Source organism: Myxine glutinosa, chromosome 1, assembly GCF_964187855.1.
Source record: "Myxine glutinosa chromosome 1, kmMyxGlut1.1, whole genome shotgun sequence".
Taxonomy (NCBI): Eukaryota; Metazoa; Chordata; class Myxini; order Myxiniformes; family Myxinidae; genus Myxine; species Myxine glutinosa.
The window spans coordinates 44257738-44277743 of NC_136261.1; the positions used below are offsets into that span (position 1 = coordinate 44257738).

Consider the following 20006-nt stretch of genomic DNA (forward strand, 5'->3'; position numbering starts at 1 on the left):
AAACACAATCCTCATTTCCGCAACAATATATATATATATATATATAGTGTTGCGGTTTTGAGAACCCCTCCCTTGTAAATAATAATTCTTGTAAATAATTCTCTTCATTTAAAAAGGTTGCACCCATAGTTAGTCCACAAGCAACACGTAGGACACCAGAGGAACCTTTCAGTTATTTCCTTCGTCTGTGTTCAGTCAAGGCTGTGTTCCCAATAGTTGAATCTGCGTTGCATTAATTAAATAAGATAGGCCCCATTCCGTCCATTTTGCTCTCTCTCTCTCTCTCCAAATTGTGTTACGTTGCTTGCCAGCAGCGTTCGCTGCATTCAAACGCCATTACACACGCGGTCAAGCCGGAGAAGAAGGGGGCGGAGCGCCGAGACCGGGGCGTGGCCCTGTCGGCGAGCCAACCAGGGCTGAGGTGAGCTCATTGATAGGCGTGGCTCGATGAAGCGCGGCTCAATTTCTACGCGGGCTATATAAGCGCAAGCGCGGCACCTTTACACAAGAAGGGAGAGATGCGGTTGTTGAGAGAAGCCCAAGAGGAGAGAGAGAGAGGGCACGGACTGCGCGGAGGTTGGGCGAGATTGCATCATCGATTCTATTGAACTGCGCATACGGCCGTGCGAACGACTACCCCCCCCCCCCCACCCCCCGCCACGTATAAGGTCCGACCGCATGCCAACAGTACGCGCTCGCTGCTGCCGCGGTACAAGTCAACACCCGGAGCCGGACTCGAGTGAACCTGGAACCGGACCTCAACGCCTGAACCATCTGCCTGGACCTTCCTCCCCTGCCATCTGCTTGGACCTTCCTCCCCTACCACTACCCTCCCGTGTAAGTCTGTCTGTTTTGTCCTGGGGTTAAGTAAGACTGTATAGTTAAGGTTGCCCTGTGTCTGCTTCTTCTTCTTCTTGTACATTCTTCCCCTGTCGTTTCCTCTTTCTTGGGTTATTGTGCATAATTAATTAATCTTGTTTGTTCTTCCCTTTACCTTTTGGTTTCCTCTATTCCGATCGTCTTTGTCTTTTCTCCATTGAGTACCTGTGGCATGATAGGAACCGCTTTGATCGGGTTTAGTCTTCTTGGTTAATGGCTCGGGCTTCGGATTGCTAAACCGCTCGGCAATTTCCATCATATCCGTGGTTCGAGCGGGAATTATCTCCCTGCTTTGCGGTCGGATTGGCACTCAGGTATTTGGGACCCCATTGACCAATCACCCTGGCCAATCTTGACCGGAAAGGAGCGTTATAATTCCCAGGATCGGGGGACGGCCAGCTTAAAAGACAAGGGGACTAACCCCCCCCCCCCCCCCCTTGGTAAGGGGAGCGCCGACCCCGAATCCGCAACAATAGTTTTAGAACCCACACTTTTGTAAATAATAATCACTTGTAAATATGACAGTAAAGGTTAAAGGTAGCACCCTTAGTTAGTCCACAAGCAACACGTAGGCCACCATAGGAACTCAGTTATTTCCTTATTATGTGTTTTAGATAAGGCCGTGTTTCCAATAGTTGAATCTGCGTTGCATCAATCAAATAAGGAGTAGGCCCTTTTGTTCATTTTGCGACCTCTCTCCAAATTCTGTTACACGCCTTGGTTAGCGTTCGCTCAGGTGCCGCCATTGACCATGCGGTCGGCTCAAGGAAGAAGGGGGCGGAACGACAAGGACAAGGTGTGGCCTGTCAACTAGCCGTCAAAGGCGTGGCCGGTAAGCCCCCACCAGCCAACCAGGGCTGATGAAATATCACTGACGGGCGTGGCTTGATGAAGCGCGGAGTGATCTTGAAGCGCGATATATAAGCGCGAGCGCAAAGCCCTTTGACAGACTTGCAAGGACTTGTTGGAGGCCCGCCTATTGTGAGGGACTGCTTTTGATATGGAGCGCAGATTGGAAAAGGAGGACTCACTCGCTGGCGCTGAATGAGACCCTGAGAGGGAGAGGGAGCGTTTAGCACGACCGTCCATCTGTTACATACGCTATAGGACACGAGCCCCCCCCCCCTCCCCGCCATATGTAAGGTCCGCTCACGGGTGAACCATACGCACGAAGCTGCCTACCGGGTTTTCGCCCATGGAACCGGAGCCTCACCTGGAGCCTGGACCCCATCTACCTGGACCTTCCACCCTACCGGCTACAATCCCGTGTGAGTGTGTGTTTGTCTGGGGTCGAAAGTTAAGACTGTGTAGTTAAGCCTGCCCTGTGTCCTTCTTCTTCTTCTTCTTCTTCTTGTACATTCTTTCCTTTCCTCTTCTTTTTGGTTGTAAATAAATTTACCTTGTTCTTTCTTGGTTTTTCCCTAATCCGATCGCCTCCGTCCTTTCTTTCCATTGAGTACCTGTGGCACGATTAGGAACCGCTCAGAATCGGGTTAGTCATTGTTAACGGCCTGAGTCGCGGCTCGCTTCGCTCGACGTGTCCACTTCCGCCGCGGCTTGGGCGGGGCTCATTTCCTCGCTTCCCGGAAGGCGCTGGTAATTAGGTAATAGGAACAACTTGACGTACCACCCTATTCAGCGCTGACCGGAAGTGACGTCCTAGCTCCAGGACTCGGGACGGCCAGCTTAAAAGACAAGGGGAATAACCCCCCCTTGATAAGGGGAGAGCCGACCCCCGAGATCCGTAACAATTGGTGTCTGGGAGTGGGATTTGGACCCGAACCAAATTTTTTATCTTTTGAAAAAAACTTTTGGTCAAAAATTACGAGCGGCCGAAATTTTTATTAACAACCAAATTGAATCGTGCCATGGATAATCAAGGAGATCGGATGCCGGTGGGGGAAATAGAAGAGGGGTTAGAATCAACCCAGGGTTCTAACCCTTCCCTGGGGTTAGAACCCCAGGGAAGAAGTGGGAGAGATGGAGGAGGAAAGCAAAGAAGGTGCGGTAGTGGGGGTTGCAGGCGCACAAAATGGCGGCAGGGCCCGCTGCGCAAATGGGGGTGGGCGAAATGCAAACCTTCATGGCAGAAATGCAGAAAAGGAACGACAGTATGGACAAGGTGGGAGAACAATTAGAACGAATGGGAAACCAAATTGGCGAATTGAGAAATGACATGGGAAGCCAAATTGGGGGATTACGGAAAGAGATGGGAGAAATGAGGGCCGATAGTGAGGGAATGGAAAATAGAATGGGGAAGCAATTGCGAAGTCAAATTGGGGGAGTAGACAGCAGAATTGGGGGATTAGAGAACAAAGTAGGGGACCAATTGGAGGACATAAATGGCCAAGCCCGGGAAGTAAACGAGGGGCTAGCGAGGGGGCAAGCCAGGTATGAGACAAAGGAAGTTGAGAGGGAAATTGACCGCAGGGCGGGCAAGGAGGTCGCATTTGTACGCGACGAGGTAACGCGGCTAGAGGAGCGCGGGTTGAGCGAGGCTGAGCAAGGCGCAGGTATCTGGATGGGTATAGAAATCGCGACCCGGGGTATGGGAAAGCCGGCGACCGCAGAAGTAGAAAATTTGATTTTATTAGCGCCAGCGGTCGTCGAGCTTAACAAGGAAAAAGAAATTAAAATCAAAGCAATAGTGGAAATTGGAGAGACAGCGGACTTAGAAAAGCACTCGTTGAAGGAAGGAATGGAATATGCCCAAAGTCCGTGTTCACATCGTGATGTCGTGCTGCATAACCAGATGGAAAGTTTGCAGGTGGTGAAGGAGCGAAGAAGAGGAAGCGCCAAGGTGAGTCGGGCTGCAGATGGTACGAAAAGATTTGGCGCAAAAGTGTTTGGCGCGAGAGGATGTTTCGCGTGCTTGGGATCCCGGCGTAACCCGGCGCTTGTGGAAGGTCCATGGAGAGGTGTATGAAAGAGAATGGCGCGCGTGTAAGACAAAAGTGTGCGCCGGAGCGAGAGTGTGATACTGAGTGCGAGTGCACATCGGAGTGTATGTGCGATGAATGCGACACAGAGGGAGAGTGGAGTGGGTGTGTGCGACACAGAGAATGTGCGAGAATGCACATCTGGGATGGATGAGGAGCGTGTGCGAGGATGCACACCCGAGTTGGTTGTGGAGCACGTTATTGGATGTGCAAAAGAGTGCACACCCATGGGTAGGTGTGCGCTGAGTCAGTGTGCAACAGAGTGCACACCCGTGAGTGTTACGGAGTACGTAACGGAAGGAAGGAGTGTTATGGAGTGTGCGAGCAGCGAGTGGTGTGCACCTGAGTGTGGAGCGGAAGAGTGTGCACGAGAGAGTGCAGTGACAGAATGCACGGAGTGTGTGGAATGTATGAGAGGCGTTGGAGCGCCGGGTTTTGCGAGAGAGAAAAGGAACGCGTGGTGTGAGCATGCGAGGGGAGCATCGACGCTAACCGGGACAGCGTTCAGGCCGACGTATAGCCGACGCGAGCTCTCGGGGCGTGGTGCGTTTTGTGTGCTGCGGGGGCCGGCGGGCATCGGTGCCGCGTCGCTCCTGCACGGAGCGCCGTGTACGATTCGGGCCGGGCCCCGCCCTGCACGGTCGGTGCCGCGTTTTGCCAGGAAAGGCGAGCGGCCCGGTTCGAGGGGAGGTAGGAGGGTTCGGAGCGGCGCCCCCTTGTGGTGGTGGCGCTCCGGCCGGGGAAGGCTGGGCCATCGCGCTTGGGAGCGCAAGGCCCTGCGTAGGTATGGTGCTTGGAGCCTTGGCCCGACAAAACCTCCTCCCCGGAATCCGAATGCCGGACGGACCCAACCTACAGGAGACTGACCATCCGCACGGATAGCCGGCTTTTCGAAGCCGAGCTGTGAAAACGCATTACCGTACCCGACGAGGCTCAGAGTAGTGAATGGATAGTGATAGTGATGATGGCAAATGGTATCTGATGTAGAGGGATGGTGGCTCTACCATCCCTCACATCCATTTGGGCAGAGGAGCAATAGATTATGGGGTGGCAGTACCAAACTAGCCCGGGAGGGTTAGGATAATGTTAGGAATTTAGAAAGATGACCATAGGTGACCGAGATTTAAGTAGTGACAATTGTACCTGTATTGGGGACGTAGAGTAGAGTAGTTGGTTGATAATGACTAGGGAGTGCTTAGTATAAGGGATGACGGGGAGCACTAATATTAGAAGGGAGTAGATAGCCAGATGATGCTGTGTGTGTGAGCAGGAGGTTTCGAATGAAATGAGGCATTGCGTATGGAAGTTCTTTGTAGTGAGCGTGATGAAATGAGGAATTGCGTATGAGAATCTTTGTGGTGAGGGTGATGAAGTGAGGCAATGCTCGAGAAGGATGTGTGTTGTTGTGTGTTGAGTGTTTGACTTGCATGATGTACAAGTGAAGTACAGGTGTGTGGAATGAATGGTGTGGAGTGAGTAGTGTGGAATACGTGGAGTGCAGTGTATGGTGTGAAGGAGTGGATGGGGGAAGGATGGACCCCTTCACGAGTACCCGGGGAGGGTAGATTAAAGTTAGGTAGAGGGAGTAGGTAAATTGGGGTTGGAGATTGACATCTGTGGTGCGGGTCGGAGGAAGAAGTGGTTTGTTGGGTGCATGAGTGTATGAAATGGCTGGGTGTGTGGCCTGTTAGTGAGTGTGGTTGGTTGAGCACTCCACCACTGGTAGTCTTGTTGGCCAGGTGAGGCCGCAGGTAGGCTCTGGGAGCCGAGTAGAGTTCAGTGGGGCCCGAGGATCCCAAGGAGAGGACCCGGGTAGCCTGATGCCAGAGGGGGCATTAGTGGGGTAAGGGAGCCAGAGGGCCTTCCCCAGGTTAGGGTGAGGAGCTAGGTAAGCTCGGGTGGCAACTGCGGTGGCGGAGGTGTGCAGGTGAGCGGACCTGCTGGTGAGCCACACGACCCAGCCCTGAAATTGTGCAAGGGCACAGTATTGAAAAATCGGGGGAGTGAGACCCCAAATTGGTGAGCACCACAGTATGTTCAATGGGAATTGGTTTTTAGAACCGCATAGTTTAAAGATGGCCAATGGATTGGCAGGGCAAGACCCCGGGTAGTTTAAAGTGTTAATGTCTTTTAGAAGTGGAGCTAGGATGAAAGTCTCTTCCTTACCATCCGCATCCACTCACCTGGGTGGTAAAACTCCACACAACATTTTTTTGCAAACATTTGGAAATGAAAGACGCATCATGACATGGGGTTGACATTGTGGTTATTCCATCTCTTCCTCCTTAGGAGGGATTGATGATGAATTTGGTATTAGGGGAGATATGGGGGACAAGACAATAGCGACGAATTTGTAAATTTGTAAAGTGTGTAAATACGGGGTAGGGGCAAGGGTAGAGTAGGTGACATGGGGGGGATGACATACGCTAGGGACGAGCTTTCTCAGCTCGCTCTCCTGCGCCCCTCACCTTGCATTACCTTGCTTTGATGTGTACCCTTGCGCTCCTGCCCGCTGATCTGCTTGTCCTTCCTTCCCCACTCATGGACCCTTGTTCTTTTGTGCCCGAGGGAAGTGTGCAGGTGCTGCGAGTTGTGCGCCTGTACCTTTGCTGCCTCCTGCCTGCACTGATGCACCATATGGACCACATGTTCTGTGGCCTGGCACCACATATGGACCACACGTTCTGTGGCCTTGCACCACTTATGGACCACACGTTCTGTGGCCTGGCATCTCTGCTGGGACCGACCATTGTTGCCAGCGGTGTCTGGCTTGCGGACCACTGGTTTAAGTGGCATCCATGCCCAGCAGTGGACCACCGGAGTTGGCCCTGTTGGCCAAATCAATAATAAAAAGCGGACGCGGTGTGTGCCCTTTCTTATTAAAATTATCAAGCAAGAAGATCAACACAACCAGAAACAGCGGCCCAGCAGAGCAGAGAAGCAGAAGACATCATTGCTTATTTTTAAAATGTTTGTTTGTGCATTTTGGTGATGGTGCTTTTGGTGCATTTTTTATTATTATTGGTGCATATGGTATGGTGTATCGGTGCAGTGCATGGCAGTGGTATTTTTCCTCTTATCAAAAAGATCTTTCTCTTCCCACAAAAGACAGGTCCTGGGTGACAGTTTGTAAATAATTAGTGTTTTTGTAAATAATGCTCCCCACCGGCTAAATGTGTAGTTTCAGAATAATTCCGCAATTCGGTTAATTGTGGGCGTGAGTCGGTTAGATAGGATGCAACGCAGCAGGTGGGACATATCTAGTGTTAAAACTGTCGCACTCAGGGTGAGGTTAAACGTAGAGGGTAACCACACCTAAGTGTCACATTAAGTTAAAAGATAGCCCTTGTGTTTCGGCTCGGGAAGAGCCTGGAAAAAGGGAGGGTGCAGTGTTGCGGTTTTAGAACCCATACTTTTGTAAATAATAATCACTTGTAAATATGACAGTAAAGGTTAACGGTAGCACCCTTAGTTAGTCCACAAGCAACACGTAGGCCACGATAGGAACTCAGTTATTTCCTTATTATGTGTTTTAGATAAGGCCGTGTTTCCAATAGTTGAATCTGCGTTGCATCAATCAAATAAGGAGTAGGCCCTTTTGTTCATTTTGCGACCTCTCTCTAAATTCTGTTACGCGCCTTGGTTAGCGTTCGCTCAGGCGCCGCCATTGACCATGCAGTCGGCTCGAGGAAGAAGGGGGCGGAACGCCAAGAACAAGGTGTGGCCTGTCAACTAGCCGTCAAAGGCGTGGCCAGTAAGCCCCCACCAGCCAACCAGGGCTGATGAAATATCACTGACGGGCATGGCTTGATGAAGCGCGGAGTGATCTTGACGCGCGATATATAAGCGCGAGCGCAAAGCCCTTTGACGGACTTGCAAGGACTTGATGGAGGCGCACCTATTGTGAGGAACTGCTTTTGATACGGAGCGCAGATTGGAAAAGGAGGACTCACTCGCTGGCGCTGAATGAGACCCTCAGAGAGAGAGAAGGAGCATTTAGCACGACCGTCCATCTGTTACATACGCTAAAGGACACGAGCCTCCTCCCCCACCCGCCATATGTAAGGTCCACTCGCGGGTGAACGATACGCGCGAAGCTGCCTGCCGGGTTTTCACCCACGGAACCGGAGCCTCACATGGAGCCTGGACCCCATCGCCTGGACCATCTACCTGGACCTTCCACCCTACCAGCTACAATCCCGTGTGAGTGTGTATGTTTGTCTGGGGTCGTAAGTTAAGACTGTGTAGTTAAGCCTGCCCTGTGTCCTTCTTCTTCTTCTTCTTCTTGTACATCTTTCCTTTCCTCTTCTTTTTGGTTGTAAATAAATTTGCGTTGTTCTTTCTTGGTTTTTCCCTAATCCGATCGCCTCCGTCCTTTCTTTCCATTGAGTACCTGTGGCACGATTAGGAACCGCTCAGAATCGGGTTAGTCATTGTTAACGGCCTGAGTCGCGGCTCGCTTCGCTCGGCGTGTCCACTAACGTTGCGGCTCGGGCAGGGCTCATTTCCTCGCTTCCCGGAAGGCGCTGGTAATTAGGTAATAGGAACAATTTGGCCTACCACCCTATTCAGCGCTGACCGGAAGTGACGTCATAGCTCCAGGACTCATGGACGGCCAGCTTAAAAGACAAGGGGATTAACCCCCCCTTGATAAGGGGAGAGCCGACCCCGAGATCCGTAACAATATATATATATATATATATATATATATATACATATTGTTGCGGAAACGGAGTACGGCACTCCCCTTAGGGGGGGGGGGGGGGTTAGTCCCCCTTCTACTTTCACTGGCCATCTCCGCTCCTGAAGCTGCCCAGCTCCCTCCAGGGAGGCAGGTGAGCAACCTCGTTCGAGACCGTGGACAAGATGTTATTTGCCGAGCGGATGGCAGCCCGCGGCTCGAACCATTAGCAGAAACTAGACCCGATTCTAAACGTTGGCCAAATCGTGCCACAGGTATCCAATGGGGAAATCACTAAGACGATCGGATGTGAGGAAACCAGAAGGTAAGGAAGAACAAATATAATTTATTACTACTAATTATGTACAAGTCTAAAGAAACCAAGGAGGAGGAAAGAAACGAAAAGAATTTACAGAAGAAGAAGACACAGTGCAACACTAGCTTACCTATACAAACTTACTTATACCCCAGGACAAGACACACAAAACAGACGACAATCAGACTTACACGAAAGGGGAATGAAGGCAGGAACGAATGGCTGGAAGGGGAGGAAGGTTCAGCTGGAGGTGGATGGCTGGACGGACGAGGAGGTGGGAACACAAGGCGGGAAGGATGCGGGTGGTTGGTGTGATCCCGGCTCGAGTTGAGCAGCCGCCGACTCTCCCCAATCGTCTCCGCACGGCGACGTTGCTTCGTGGCCGCAACTGCCGTCACCGCTGTCGACGCTCAAAGCTGCGGTGGTCAAAACTGCGGTTGGTTCAGCTCCGGTTGGTTCAAAGCTGCGGTGGACTCCGGTGGAATGCTCACTCATTTGCTGCTGCTCACTCAACTCTCCTCTTTGACGCATCTCTGGTGGGGGCGTCGCGTGACGGGTTATATAGCGCCACACCCTGGAACGTTCGCGAAACTGCCCGATCGTTCTCTCTCCGCCCTCTCAAGCCAAACCCCTCATCCTTGGTTGGTTGATCGGGGCTGGTTCACTCCTCCTTCTTATGACAAGGTGGAGACACGCCTTTCTTCCCCAAGTTAGAGCACATGGCATTGGCGGCGAATGCAGTTGGTAATGCAGGCAATGCAATTGAAAGGGGATTCTACCTTATTTCAATTCAATGCAATGCAGAGTCAACTAATGGGAAACACAGCCTTAAACTAATACACATAATAAGGAAATAACTATTTAGAAGGGTATATGGTGGCCGACGTGCATGCGATGGATTAACTAGGGGGACGACCTTTGACTTTTACACACAAAACAGATATTTACAAGGAATCATTACATTTTACAGAGGGTGATATTTACAACAATTACACAGGATTCTCAAATCTGCAACACTGCACCCTCATCCTCTAGGCACGTCCCAGGCCTATAAAACTTAACTTAGTGTGGCATGAAGGTGTAATTCCCTCTACAATTAACCTGACCCTGAGTGCGACAGTTTTAAAACACAAATAAGTATGTCCCTCTGCTGCATTGCACCCTACCTAACAAATGCACGCCCACAGGATAACCGAATTGCGGAATGGTTCTCAAACTAAACATGTACGGTGGGGAGCATTATTTACAAGTGACGCTGATTGTATTTACAAAACGCAACCCAGGACCTGCGATTGTTCTTTTGGGGGGGGGGGGGGGGGGGGACAGCCTGCGCTGCATCGACGCACCAGCACCAATAAAGAGCACCATAAAGCACCAAAAACGCACCGGAGTGCACAGTCACCACAGTTCATAATAAAAAAAACAAACCCCTGCTGGTGGTCTTGCTCTTCGGCTCCCTCTGCTGGCCATTGTTCTTCTTGATGTTGTCATTCTCATCTTCTTGGTTGCGGCCTATTTGGTGGATATAAAAATAAAAAATGCACAAAACGTGTCAGTTTTTATTTATGACCCACAGGGGCCGACTATGAGTGGTTCACCTGTGGGCTTGGTGCCACCTCACCAGGTCCGCAAGCAAGATCTTGGGCCATCGTGGCCGGTCCCAGCAGAGGGGCCATGCCCCAACCCATGGGGTCCATGAGTGGTGCTCAGCCACAGACATGTGGTCCATAAGTGGTGCATCGATGCAGGCAGCTGGTTGCGGGGGTTCGGGCACACAATGGCGGACTCCCGCACGCTCCCCTCAGTGCCCAGAGAGCACGATCCATGGATCGGGGAAGGAAGACAGAGAGGGCAGGTTAGCGAGGGGTAAGGGCACAAGGGTACACATCAATAAAGGCAATGCAAGGTGAGGTGCGCCTGGAGACCGAGCGGAGAAAAGCTCGTCCCTATCGTACGTCACCCCACCCGTCACCTGTTCTACCCTTGCCCTTACCCATATTTACAAAAAAAACCTACACATTTACAAATCCGTCACTACGTCTCATCCTCCCTATATTTCCCCTATACCAAATTCGTCACAATCCCATTAATCCAAAATTTGCTATCACCAATTCATCATCAATCCTCATAAGGAGGGAGAGATAGAACAACAACACAATGTCACACCCACGTCATGATGCGTCTCACAATCCAAAACATTTGCACAAAAATAAATAAAACATGGCATGGTGTGGAGTTTTGTCACCTCAGGTGAGTGGATGTAGATGGTGCGAGGAGATTTCAATCCTAACTACTTCCTAAATGACACGAACACACTTTACACTACCCGGGGTCTTTCCCTGCCAATCCATTGGCCATCTTACTCTCTATGCGGTTTTAAGAACCAATTCCCATTGACCAAACTGTGGGGCTTCATCAATTTGGGGTCTCACTCCCCCGATTCAACTCCCTGTGCCTTTGCACAATTTCAGGACTGGGTCGTGTGGCTCTCCCAGCAGGTCTACCCACCTGCACACCTCCACCACTGCAGTTGCCTCCGAGCTTACCTGCTCCTTACCCTAACCTATCTAACTGGGGAAGGCCCTCTGGCGCTCTCCCCACTCGGTGCCCTCTCTGGCACTGGGCTACCCGGGTCTGTCCTCTGGATCCTCGGGCCCCATCCACAACTCTAACGGCTCCCAGAGCCCACCTGCGGCCTCACCTGGCCGACATCATCAGTGGTGGAGTGCCCATTTAACTACATACACTAACAGGCCACACGCCCAGTCATTTCCACGACACTAATGCACCCATCCAAACACCATTATTCCACCACGCACCACAGATGCCAATATCCAACCACAATTTACCTACTCCCTCTACCTAACTCTTAAACTACCCTCCCTGGGTATTCGTGATGGGGTCCATCCTCCCCATACACACCTTTGCACCATCCACTCCACTCCACAGTTTCCACCATACTCACTCCACACCATCCATTCCATACTCCATATATTCCACACAACCATGCTCACCTGTATTTGCACACCTGTGCCATCACTCCTGGTGCTTCCTGCACCCTCCTTCCTCCAGGACTATTTGCTCAACACAACACGCAATCACAATTATTCCTCATACGCTGGTCCATACACTTCCACGCTAAATACAATCCACAATTACCTCACTCACTCATACCCTGCTCCATACACTTCCGATTCTCAAACACATGGCATCATCTGATCTACCTGGTGCCCTGCTAAAACTTGCGCTTCCCCGTCGCCCCTTTAAACTAAGCACATACCACGTCGTTATCATCCATTCTAACCTCTCCATGTCCCCGACTACCTGTCCAATGTCGCTACTTATCTCTACCGTTACCTATGGTCATCTTCTCTAGATCCCTATACATTATCCTAACCCTCCCTCAGCGAGCTTACGCTGCCAAAACCCTCATAGCTATTGCTCATGTGCCCCATCTGGGTGAGGGATGGTGGATTTGCCATACCTCCACATCAGACATCTCTCACTACCAATTTGGCCCATCCAATTCCAGCCAATCAAAAATTTGCCAATCACTGCCAATCATTCTACCAATCATCAATCTGCCAATCAAATTTTTGCCAATCACAAATTCCTTATCCTCAATTTCGGGTCCAAAACACTATTATCATCACAGTCCACTATATCTGAGCCTCGGTGCATCATTAAATCATTAAAACTCAGCTTCGCAAAGCCGAGCAATGAATTCGGGTGGTTTGGTCGCCTGCAGGTTGAATCCGTCCGGCATTCGGTTCAGGGGAGGCGGTTTGGTCGGGCCGAGATTCCACGCACCATCTCGGCGCGGATCCTTGCGGCCTCCGGCCCGATGGCTCAATCTCGCCCGGTCGGAACCCCATCCCCGCGAGGGGGCACCATTCCGCTTCCTCTGACCCGCCCTTGAACCGGACCGGTCGCCTTGCCCGGCTAGGCCCGGACTCGACCGTGCTGGGCGGGGCCAGGCCCGAATCGGCAATGACGCTTCCAAGAGAAGCGACGCGGCACCGATCCGCGCCGAGCCTCGCATCCAACAAAGCACACCGCTCCCCGAGTGCTCGCCTCGGCTATCCGTCCCCCTAAACGCTGCTCCGGTCCACGTCGATGCCTTACTTGCATGCTCACACGCACACGCGACCCTTTTCACACTCACCAAACCCAGCGTTCCAACGCCGCCCGTACATTCCACACACTCCGTCCATTCCACCACCGCACTCCCTGTTACACACCACACCTCTTGCGCACACTCGCCGTTCGCACACTTCCTTAACACACCTCGCGCACCGCCTTGCGCACTCTCCTCCGTTACGTCCTCCGTAACTCTCACCATGGGCGTGCACTCTCGCATCCACCCACTCACGCGCTTCAATGGGCTCTCCCACACCCACGCCACAACCAACTCAGGTGTGCTTCCTCGCACACTCTCAACCATTCCAAGCGTGCATTCTCGCACCTGCTCCACCACAAACTCACTCTCCGTGTCACTCTCACCCTCGCACGTACACTCCGTATCGCTCTCACTCTCTGTGTCACACTCCGTACACCTTATAACACGCTCACTCTTTGACGCACACTTTTTTCTCACATGCGTGCCATTCGCTTTAACACAGCACACAAAGGACCTTCCACGAACGCCCGGGTGCTTTCGCGATCCCAAGCGCGCAACAATTCTCTTCGCGCCAAACACTCTGCCGAAAAACCTCTTAGCACCATATACAGCCCGTCTCACCTTCGGGGTTGTTCTTCCTCCCTGCACCAACACCTGCAAATCTTTATAAGGATTAAGCACGGCATCAAGGTGTGAGCACGGACTTTGCACATTATCCATTCCTTCCTCCAACTGTTGCTCTTCTACGTCTGTCGTCTCTACAATTTCAACTATACCCATAATTTCTTTGTTCACCTCGACGACCGTTGGCTTTAATAAAATTCCCTCTACCTCAGCGGTCGCCGGCTGCCCCATATCCCAGGTCGCGATTTCTACACCCGTCATTTTAATAATAATAATAATAATTCATTTATTTTGTATAGCGCTTTTCCAGAAGCCCAAAGGCGCTTTGACAGAGTGGAAAACATAATGCATAACAATACATGAAAACAACAATTGCAAAAAGACAAGAATCAAGAAAACAAACAGCAGCGATATACGGCATATATATAAGACAAGAATCAAAAAGACAAGACAAGAATCAATAGGGAAATATTTAAAGCAAAAGGAGGGAGAAGGAGAAGAGATAGTCAGGGGTTAAATGCTGTGGGTTGAATGTTGAATGCAGCGTTGAACAGGTGGGTCTTTAGTGATGTTTTGAATGTGGTGAGTGAGGAGGAGTCTCTGATGGTGTGAGGTAGTGAGTTCCAGAGGGTGGGAGCAGCGATGGAGAAGGCCCTGTCCCCCCAGGATCTGAATTTGGTCCGGATGGAGGGGGTCAGGAGGTTGGTACCAGCAGAGCGGAGGTTGCGGGTGGGAGTGTGTCTGGAGAGGAGGTCAGCCAGGTAGGATGGGGCCAGGTTATGGAGGGCTTTGTATGTCAAGAGGAGGATTTTGTACTGGATTCTCTGGGGGATGGGGAGCCAGTGAAGCTTGTAAAGGACGGGGGTGGTGTGGTCACGGGTCCGGGAATGAGTGAGTAGACGGGCAGCGGAGTTCTGAATGTATTGGAGTTTATTGGTGATTTTTGAGGGTGAACCATAGAGGAGGCTATTGCAGTAGTCCAGACGGGAGGTGATGAAGGCGTGGATGAGGGTTTCTGCAGCCGTGGAGGAGAGGGATGAGCGGAGACGGGCAATGTTTTTCAGGTGAAAGAAGGCTGACTTTGTGATCTGTTTAGTGTATTTGTCGAAGGAAAGGGTTTGGTCAAAGATGACGCCAAGATTCCGGATGTGAGGGGAGGTGGATACTGGGATACCGTCGATGTTGAGGGCAAAGTTATGGGTGGATTTTGTGAGCGTTTTTGGGCCAATGATGATTATTTCAGATTTATCACAGTTAAGCTTGAGGAAGTTGATTTGAAGCCAGGATTTTATTTCAGTGATGCAGTTTGTCAGGATAGAGTGGGTGTCGGTGGAGACGGACTTGGTGGAGATGAAAAGCTGGATGTCATCGGCGAAGCAGTGGAATTGGAGACCATGACGGCGGATTAAGTGACCGAGCGGGGACAGGTAAAGGATGAAGAGGAGGGGGCCAAGAACTGAACCTTGGGGGACACCTTGGGGGAGGGGAGCAGTGGGGGATTTGCAGTTATTAATGGAGATGAACTGGCATCTGTCAGAGAGGTATGATTTAATCCAAGAGAGGGCAGTGCCGGTGACGTTAAAGGTGGATTCAAGTCGGGTGAGGAGGATAGTGTGATCGATGGTGTCAAAGGCAGCGCTGAGGTCGAGGAGGACGAGAATGTTGAGGTTGCCAGCGTCAGAGGAGAGGAGAAGGTCGTTGGTGATTTTGAGGAGAGCAGTTTCAGTACTGTGGTTGGAGCGGAATCCGGATTGGAATGTTTCATACAAGTTATTGGCAGAGAGATGATGTTTGAGTTGAGTGGCTACAGCGCGTTCCAAAACTTTTGACAGAAAGGGTAGGTTGGAGATGGGTCTGAAGTTGTTTAGGGTGTCAGGGTTTAGACCAGGTTTTTTTAGAATGGGGGTAACAGCAGCAATTTTGAGGGAAGGTGGGACGATGCCTGTAGACAGGGAGGAGTTTATTGTTGCAATGATAAGTGGAGAGAGAGCAGGGAGGGAGGCTTTGACAAAGCTGGAGGGGATGGGGTCAAGAGTGCAGGTGGCAGTTTTCATTCCTATGAGGAGTTCAGAGAGGTCAGTAGGAGAGATTGGGGAGAACCGAGACAGGGGATGGCAGGACAAGGGGGGGCAGGTGGTTGGAGGGGGAGCGGGTGCGGCGGTGGTCAAGCTGTTGTAGATGTTGTCAATTTTGCGTTGGAAGAAAGAGAGGAAGGAGATGCAGTTGTCTACTGTGAATGACTGGGTGGTGGTGTTCAGGGGGCGGAGGAGTTTGTTTATTGTCGAGAAGAGTGCTTTTGGGTTTCCGGAGCCAGAGTGGATAATTTGAGAGTAGTAGGCAGAGCGGGCGCGGGAGAGGGCATCTTTGTAGTGTTGTATGTGGTCCTTGTAGGCTTGGGAGTGAACTGTGAGACCCGTTTTATTGCGGAGTCTTTCAAGTTGGCGAGCACGAGTTTTCATCAGGTGGAGTTCAGGGGTAAACCAGGGAGCAGAATGGGTGAAAGAAACTGTTTTGGTTTTTACAGGCGCAAGCTGGTCAAGGCAGGAGGAGAGAGTGTGGTTGTAGTAGTCAGTGAGGTCGGAAGGGGTGTGGAGGTCAATGAAGGGAGAAGTGGACATTTTTTCAGAGAGGGTGGATGAGAATGAGGTAGGTGAAAGAGCGTTTAGCTTACGGAAGTTGATTGTGCGATAATGCCTTGGTGTTGGGGCGGGGATGTTGATGGTCAGAGTGATGGCTAAGTGGTCAGAGAGGGTGAGGTCGGAGCCATAGAGACGGAGCCATAGATTTTACCCGCGCTTTCCTCCGCCTCGCTCAACCAGCGCTTCTCGACCTGCTTTACCTCGTCATGCACCCTTGGGACCCCCTCGCCCAACATGCGATCCATGGTCTCCCCACATTTTTGTGCGCTCTCCCCACATTTTTGTATGCGGTCACCCATTCTGTCCCCAACTTTACCGATTCGCTCCAATTTGCTTCCTAGCCCCTCGATTTTGCCGTCGAGCCCCCTGATTTGGCTTCCCATATCATTCCTCAATTCCCCTATTTGATTTTCTAATCCCCCAAATTTACTGTCCAACTTCCCAATTTGGGCGCTGCTACCCCGCGCTTCGTCCCTCATTCTGTTTTCCATCCCTTCCATTTCTGCCCTTGATTTGTCCCCCGACTCGGCCATAAGGGCCCTTATTTGCTCCATGAATAGGCCCCAGTCCATCAGCGGCGCTGCTACGGTCACGGGCACGGCGACACTTGATGCCGCTGCAACCCCGTGCGCGGCGTCGCCATTTTGTGTGCCTGAAACCTCTGCAACCACATCCTCATTGCTCTCCTCTCTCTCCCCCATATACATTTCCCTGGGGTCCTGGGTCGACTCTAAACCCTCCAATTCTCCCACCGGCATCCGGTCGCCTTGACCATCCATGGCACGACTTAAATTTAGATGTTATTACAATTTCGGCCGCTCCAAATTTTGAGTGCGCTAAGCGCCCTTCAGGTCCGAATCTTGCTCCTGACCAATTGTTGTGGAAACGGAGTACGGCACTCCCCTTAGGGGGGGGGGGGTAGTCCCCCTTCTATTTTCACTGGCCGTCTCCGCTCCTGAAGCTGCCCAGCTCCCTCCAGGGAGGCAGGTGAGCAACCTCGTTCGAGACCGTGGACAAGATGTTATTTGCCGAGCGAATGGCAGCCCGCGGCTCGAACCATTAGCAGAAACTAGACCCGATTCTAAACGTTGGCCAAATCGTGCCACAGGTATCCAATGGGGAAATCACTAAGACGATCGGATGTGAGGAAACCAGAAGGTAAGGAAGAACAAATATAATTTATTACTACTAATTATGTACAAGTCGAAAGAAACCAAGGAGGAGGAAAGAAACGAAAAGAATTTACAGAAGAAGAAGACAGTGCAACACTAGCTTACCTATACAAACTTACTTATACCCCAGGACAAGACACACAAAACAGACGACAATCAGACTTACACGAATGGGGAATGAAGGCAGGAACGAATGGCTGGAAGGGGAGGAAGGTTCAGCTGGAGGTGGATGGCTGGACGGACGAGGAGGTGGGATTACAAGGCGGGAAGGATGCGGGTGGTTGGTGTGATCCCGGCTCGAGTTGAGCAGCCGCCGACTCCCCAATCGTCTCCGCACGGCGACGTTGCTTCGTGGCCGTAACTGCCGTCACCGCTGTCGACGCTCAAAGCTGCGGTGGTCAAAACTGCGGTTGGTTCAGCTCCGGTTGGTTCAAAGCTGCGGTGGACTCCGGTGGAATGCTCACTCAGTTGCTGCTGCTCACCCAACTCTCCTCTTTGACGCATCTCTGGTGGGGGCGTCGCGTGACGGGTTATATAGTGCCACACCCTGGAACGTTCGCGAAACTGCCCGATCGTTCTCTCTCCGCCCTCTCAAGCCAAACCCCTCATCCTTGGTTGGTTGATCGGGGCTGGTTCACTCCTCCTTCTTATGACAAGGTGGAGACACGCCTTTCTTCCCCGAGTTAGAGCACATGGCAATGGCGGCGAATGCAGTTGGTAATGCAGGCAATGCAATTGAAAGGGGATTCTACCTTATTTCAATTCGATGCAATGCAGTCAACTAATGGGAAACACAGCCTTAAACTAATACACATAATAAGGAAATAACTATTTAGAAGGGTATATGATGGCCTACGTGCATGCGATGGATTAACTAGGGGGACGACCTTTGACCTTTACACACAAAACAGAGATATTTACAAGGAATCATTGCATTTTACAGAGGGTGATATTTACAACAATTACACAGGATTCTCAAATCCGCAACAATATATATATATATATATATATATATATATATATATATATATATATATATGTGTGTGTGTGTGTGTGTGTGTGTGTGTGTGTGTGTGTGTGTGTGTGTGTGTGTGTGTGTCACCATGTTTCTCAGAGATGGCTGAACGGATCTTCTTCAAACTTTCAGGGGTTTGTCTTTGTCAGTGCGTGCCAGGGAGTGTTTTTGACATAAATATAAAAATAAATATATAAAACGTGCATATCTGGTGCCCAACGAAGGTATATTGACCGCATCAAAATCTAAGCTTATTGTGATGGCTTACGGGGCTTTTTTGACCCCTTCCCTCCCAAAAGAGGCATTTCCTCTCTTTTCCAAAACTACGCACACGATTTTGATGAAACTTGGCCATAAGCTTTATATCTGATGCCGAATGAAGGTGTATTGACCGTGTCAAAATCTGCTCTCATTGTGGGGTCTATGGGGGTTTTGGCCCCACCCAAAATAGGTATTTGCTCTCTTCTCTGAAATGTTCATGTTTTTTCTCTCAGCACTCACTTGAAAATCAATTCCATGTTCAGTATATGTTTATTATTTTTATTTTTAACAATCTACAAACAAAAAGGGGTAGCATTCAGATCAAAATTTGAAACTCACAGTTTTCCAGCCTACTAAACAATTATATACAGAAGTATATTTATATCACATCATTTCAGCTGTTTTCATGAGTAATAAGTACATTTTCTATCCATCTGTTGTATATTCTATATATAATTGATATGTGATTGATATCTAAGGATGAAAGATTTAGAAAAATTACACATCAATTCTTCATCCAGACATTCTTAAGTTAAAATTTCACGATAAAAACGTGCATAACCAACAGGTCTATATGTGGGACTACATGTATGAGCAGACTTCATTTCTCAAAAGAAAAATGCACCACTTTCAGAATCTACACCCACTCTAGCGATACTCCATGGGCCAGGCCAAACACCTGACAGCAATGACAATTTTCTAGCAGACAAAGTACCCAAGACCACCAGAAAATTTTCTGGCCCCTGGCGTACTTGTTCTACTCTCTCTGGAGTAGAACTAGTGCAGAGTGCACTGCTTCGTCTCTCCGCAGAAGCGTCTGATGACACCTTTCCCAATGCCACTAACTATGCCAGCCAACTTTGTTCAGCCATGCAGGGCCTCCAGGCTTGGGGCTTCCAGTGAGGACACTTATGGCTGCTGCTGCTGATGATGATGATGCATTCTCTTTGTAAACCGAGCTTTATTTCAAACCACAGTCTCATCCTGCCTGATGAGCTTTCTCATCGTATTTGAAGCATCATTGTGACTGGTCATTACATCGTTGCAGAGCTGCCATCCCCAGGGCCAGTCTTCCACGTGTGGTTGAGGGTGTGGGACAGTTAAATGGCAAATAAGCTTTTTCACACTGCCAAAAACTCCGAAGTGAATTTGAATTGCCGAACATTTCCTCAACACTATTAGATCCATATGGCACATGGTAAGAGCAATCGAATGGCGATGTTAGGTAATCACAGTAAAGTAATTGGAATAAAGTTCCTCGCCCTTCTCGATGTCCCTCAAGGCAATAAGAACCATGCAACGTAAAAGTCTGAAGGAAACAAGTACAGTAGTTGAGGATGACACACAATACAGCAAGAAA

At 50.4% G+C, this 20006-nt stretch overlaps 1 protein-coding gene across 5 annotated transcripts in view; it reads right to left on the minus strand.

Annotated features, from left to right (window-relative positions):
- Positions 1 to 20006, minus strand: part of SETD9 (SET domain containing 9) — an 86418-nt gene that overhangs the window by 37883 nt on the left and 28529 nt on the right. For 2 of the 5 annotated variants that reach the window (XM_068110080.2, XM_068110061.2), the window contains exon 6: positions 18898 to 19955. The exons of the other annotated variants lie outside the window; for them this stretch is intronic. In XM_068110080.2, the coding sequence (XP_067966181.1) occupies positions 19868 to 19955 (88 nt within the window). In that variant the 3' untranslated portion in view covers positions 18898 to 19867. Of the gene's footprint in view, positions 1 to 18897; positions 19956 to 20006 lie in introns of those variants that run through there. 5 annotated transcript variants of the gene reach the window in all.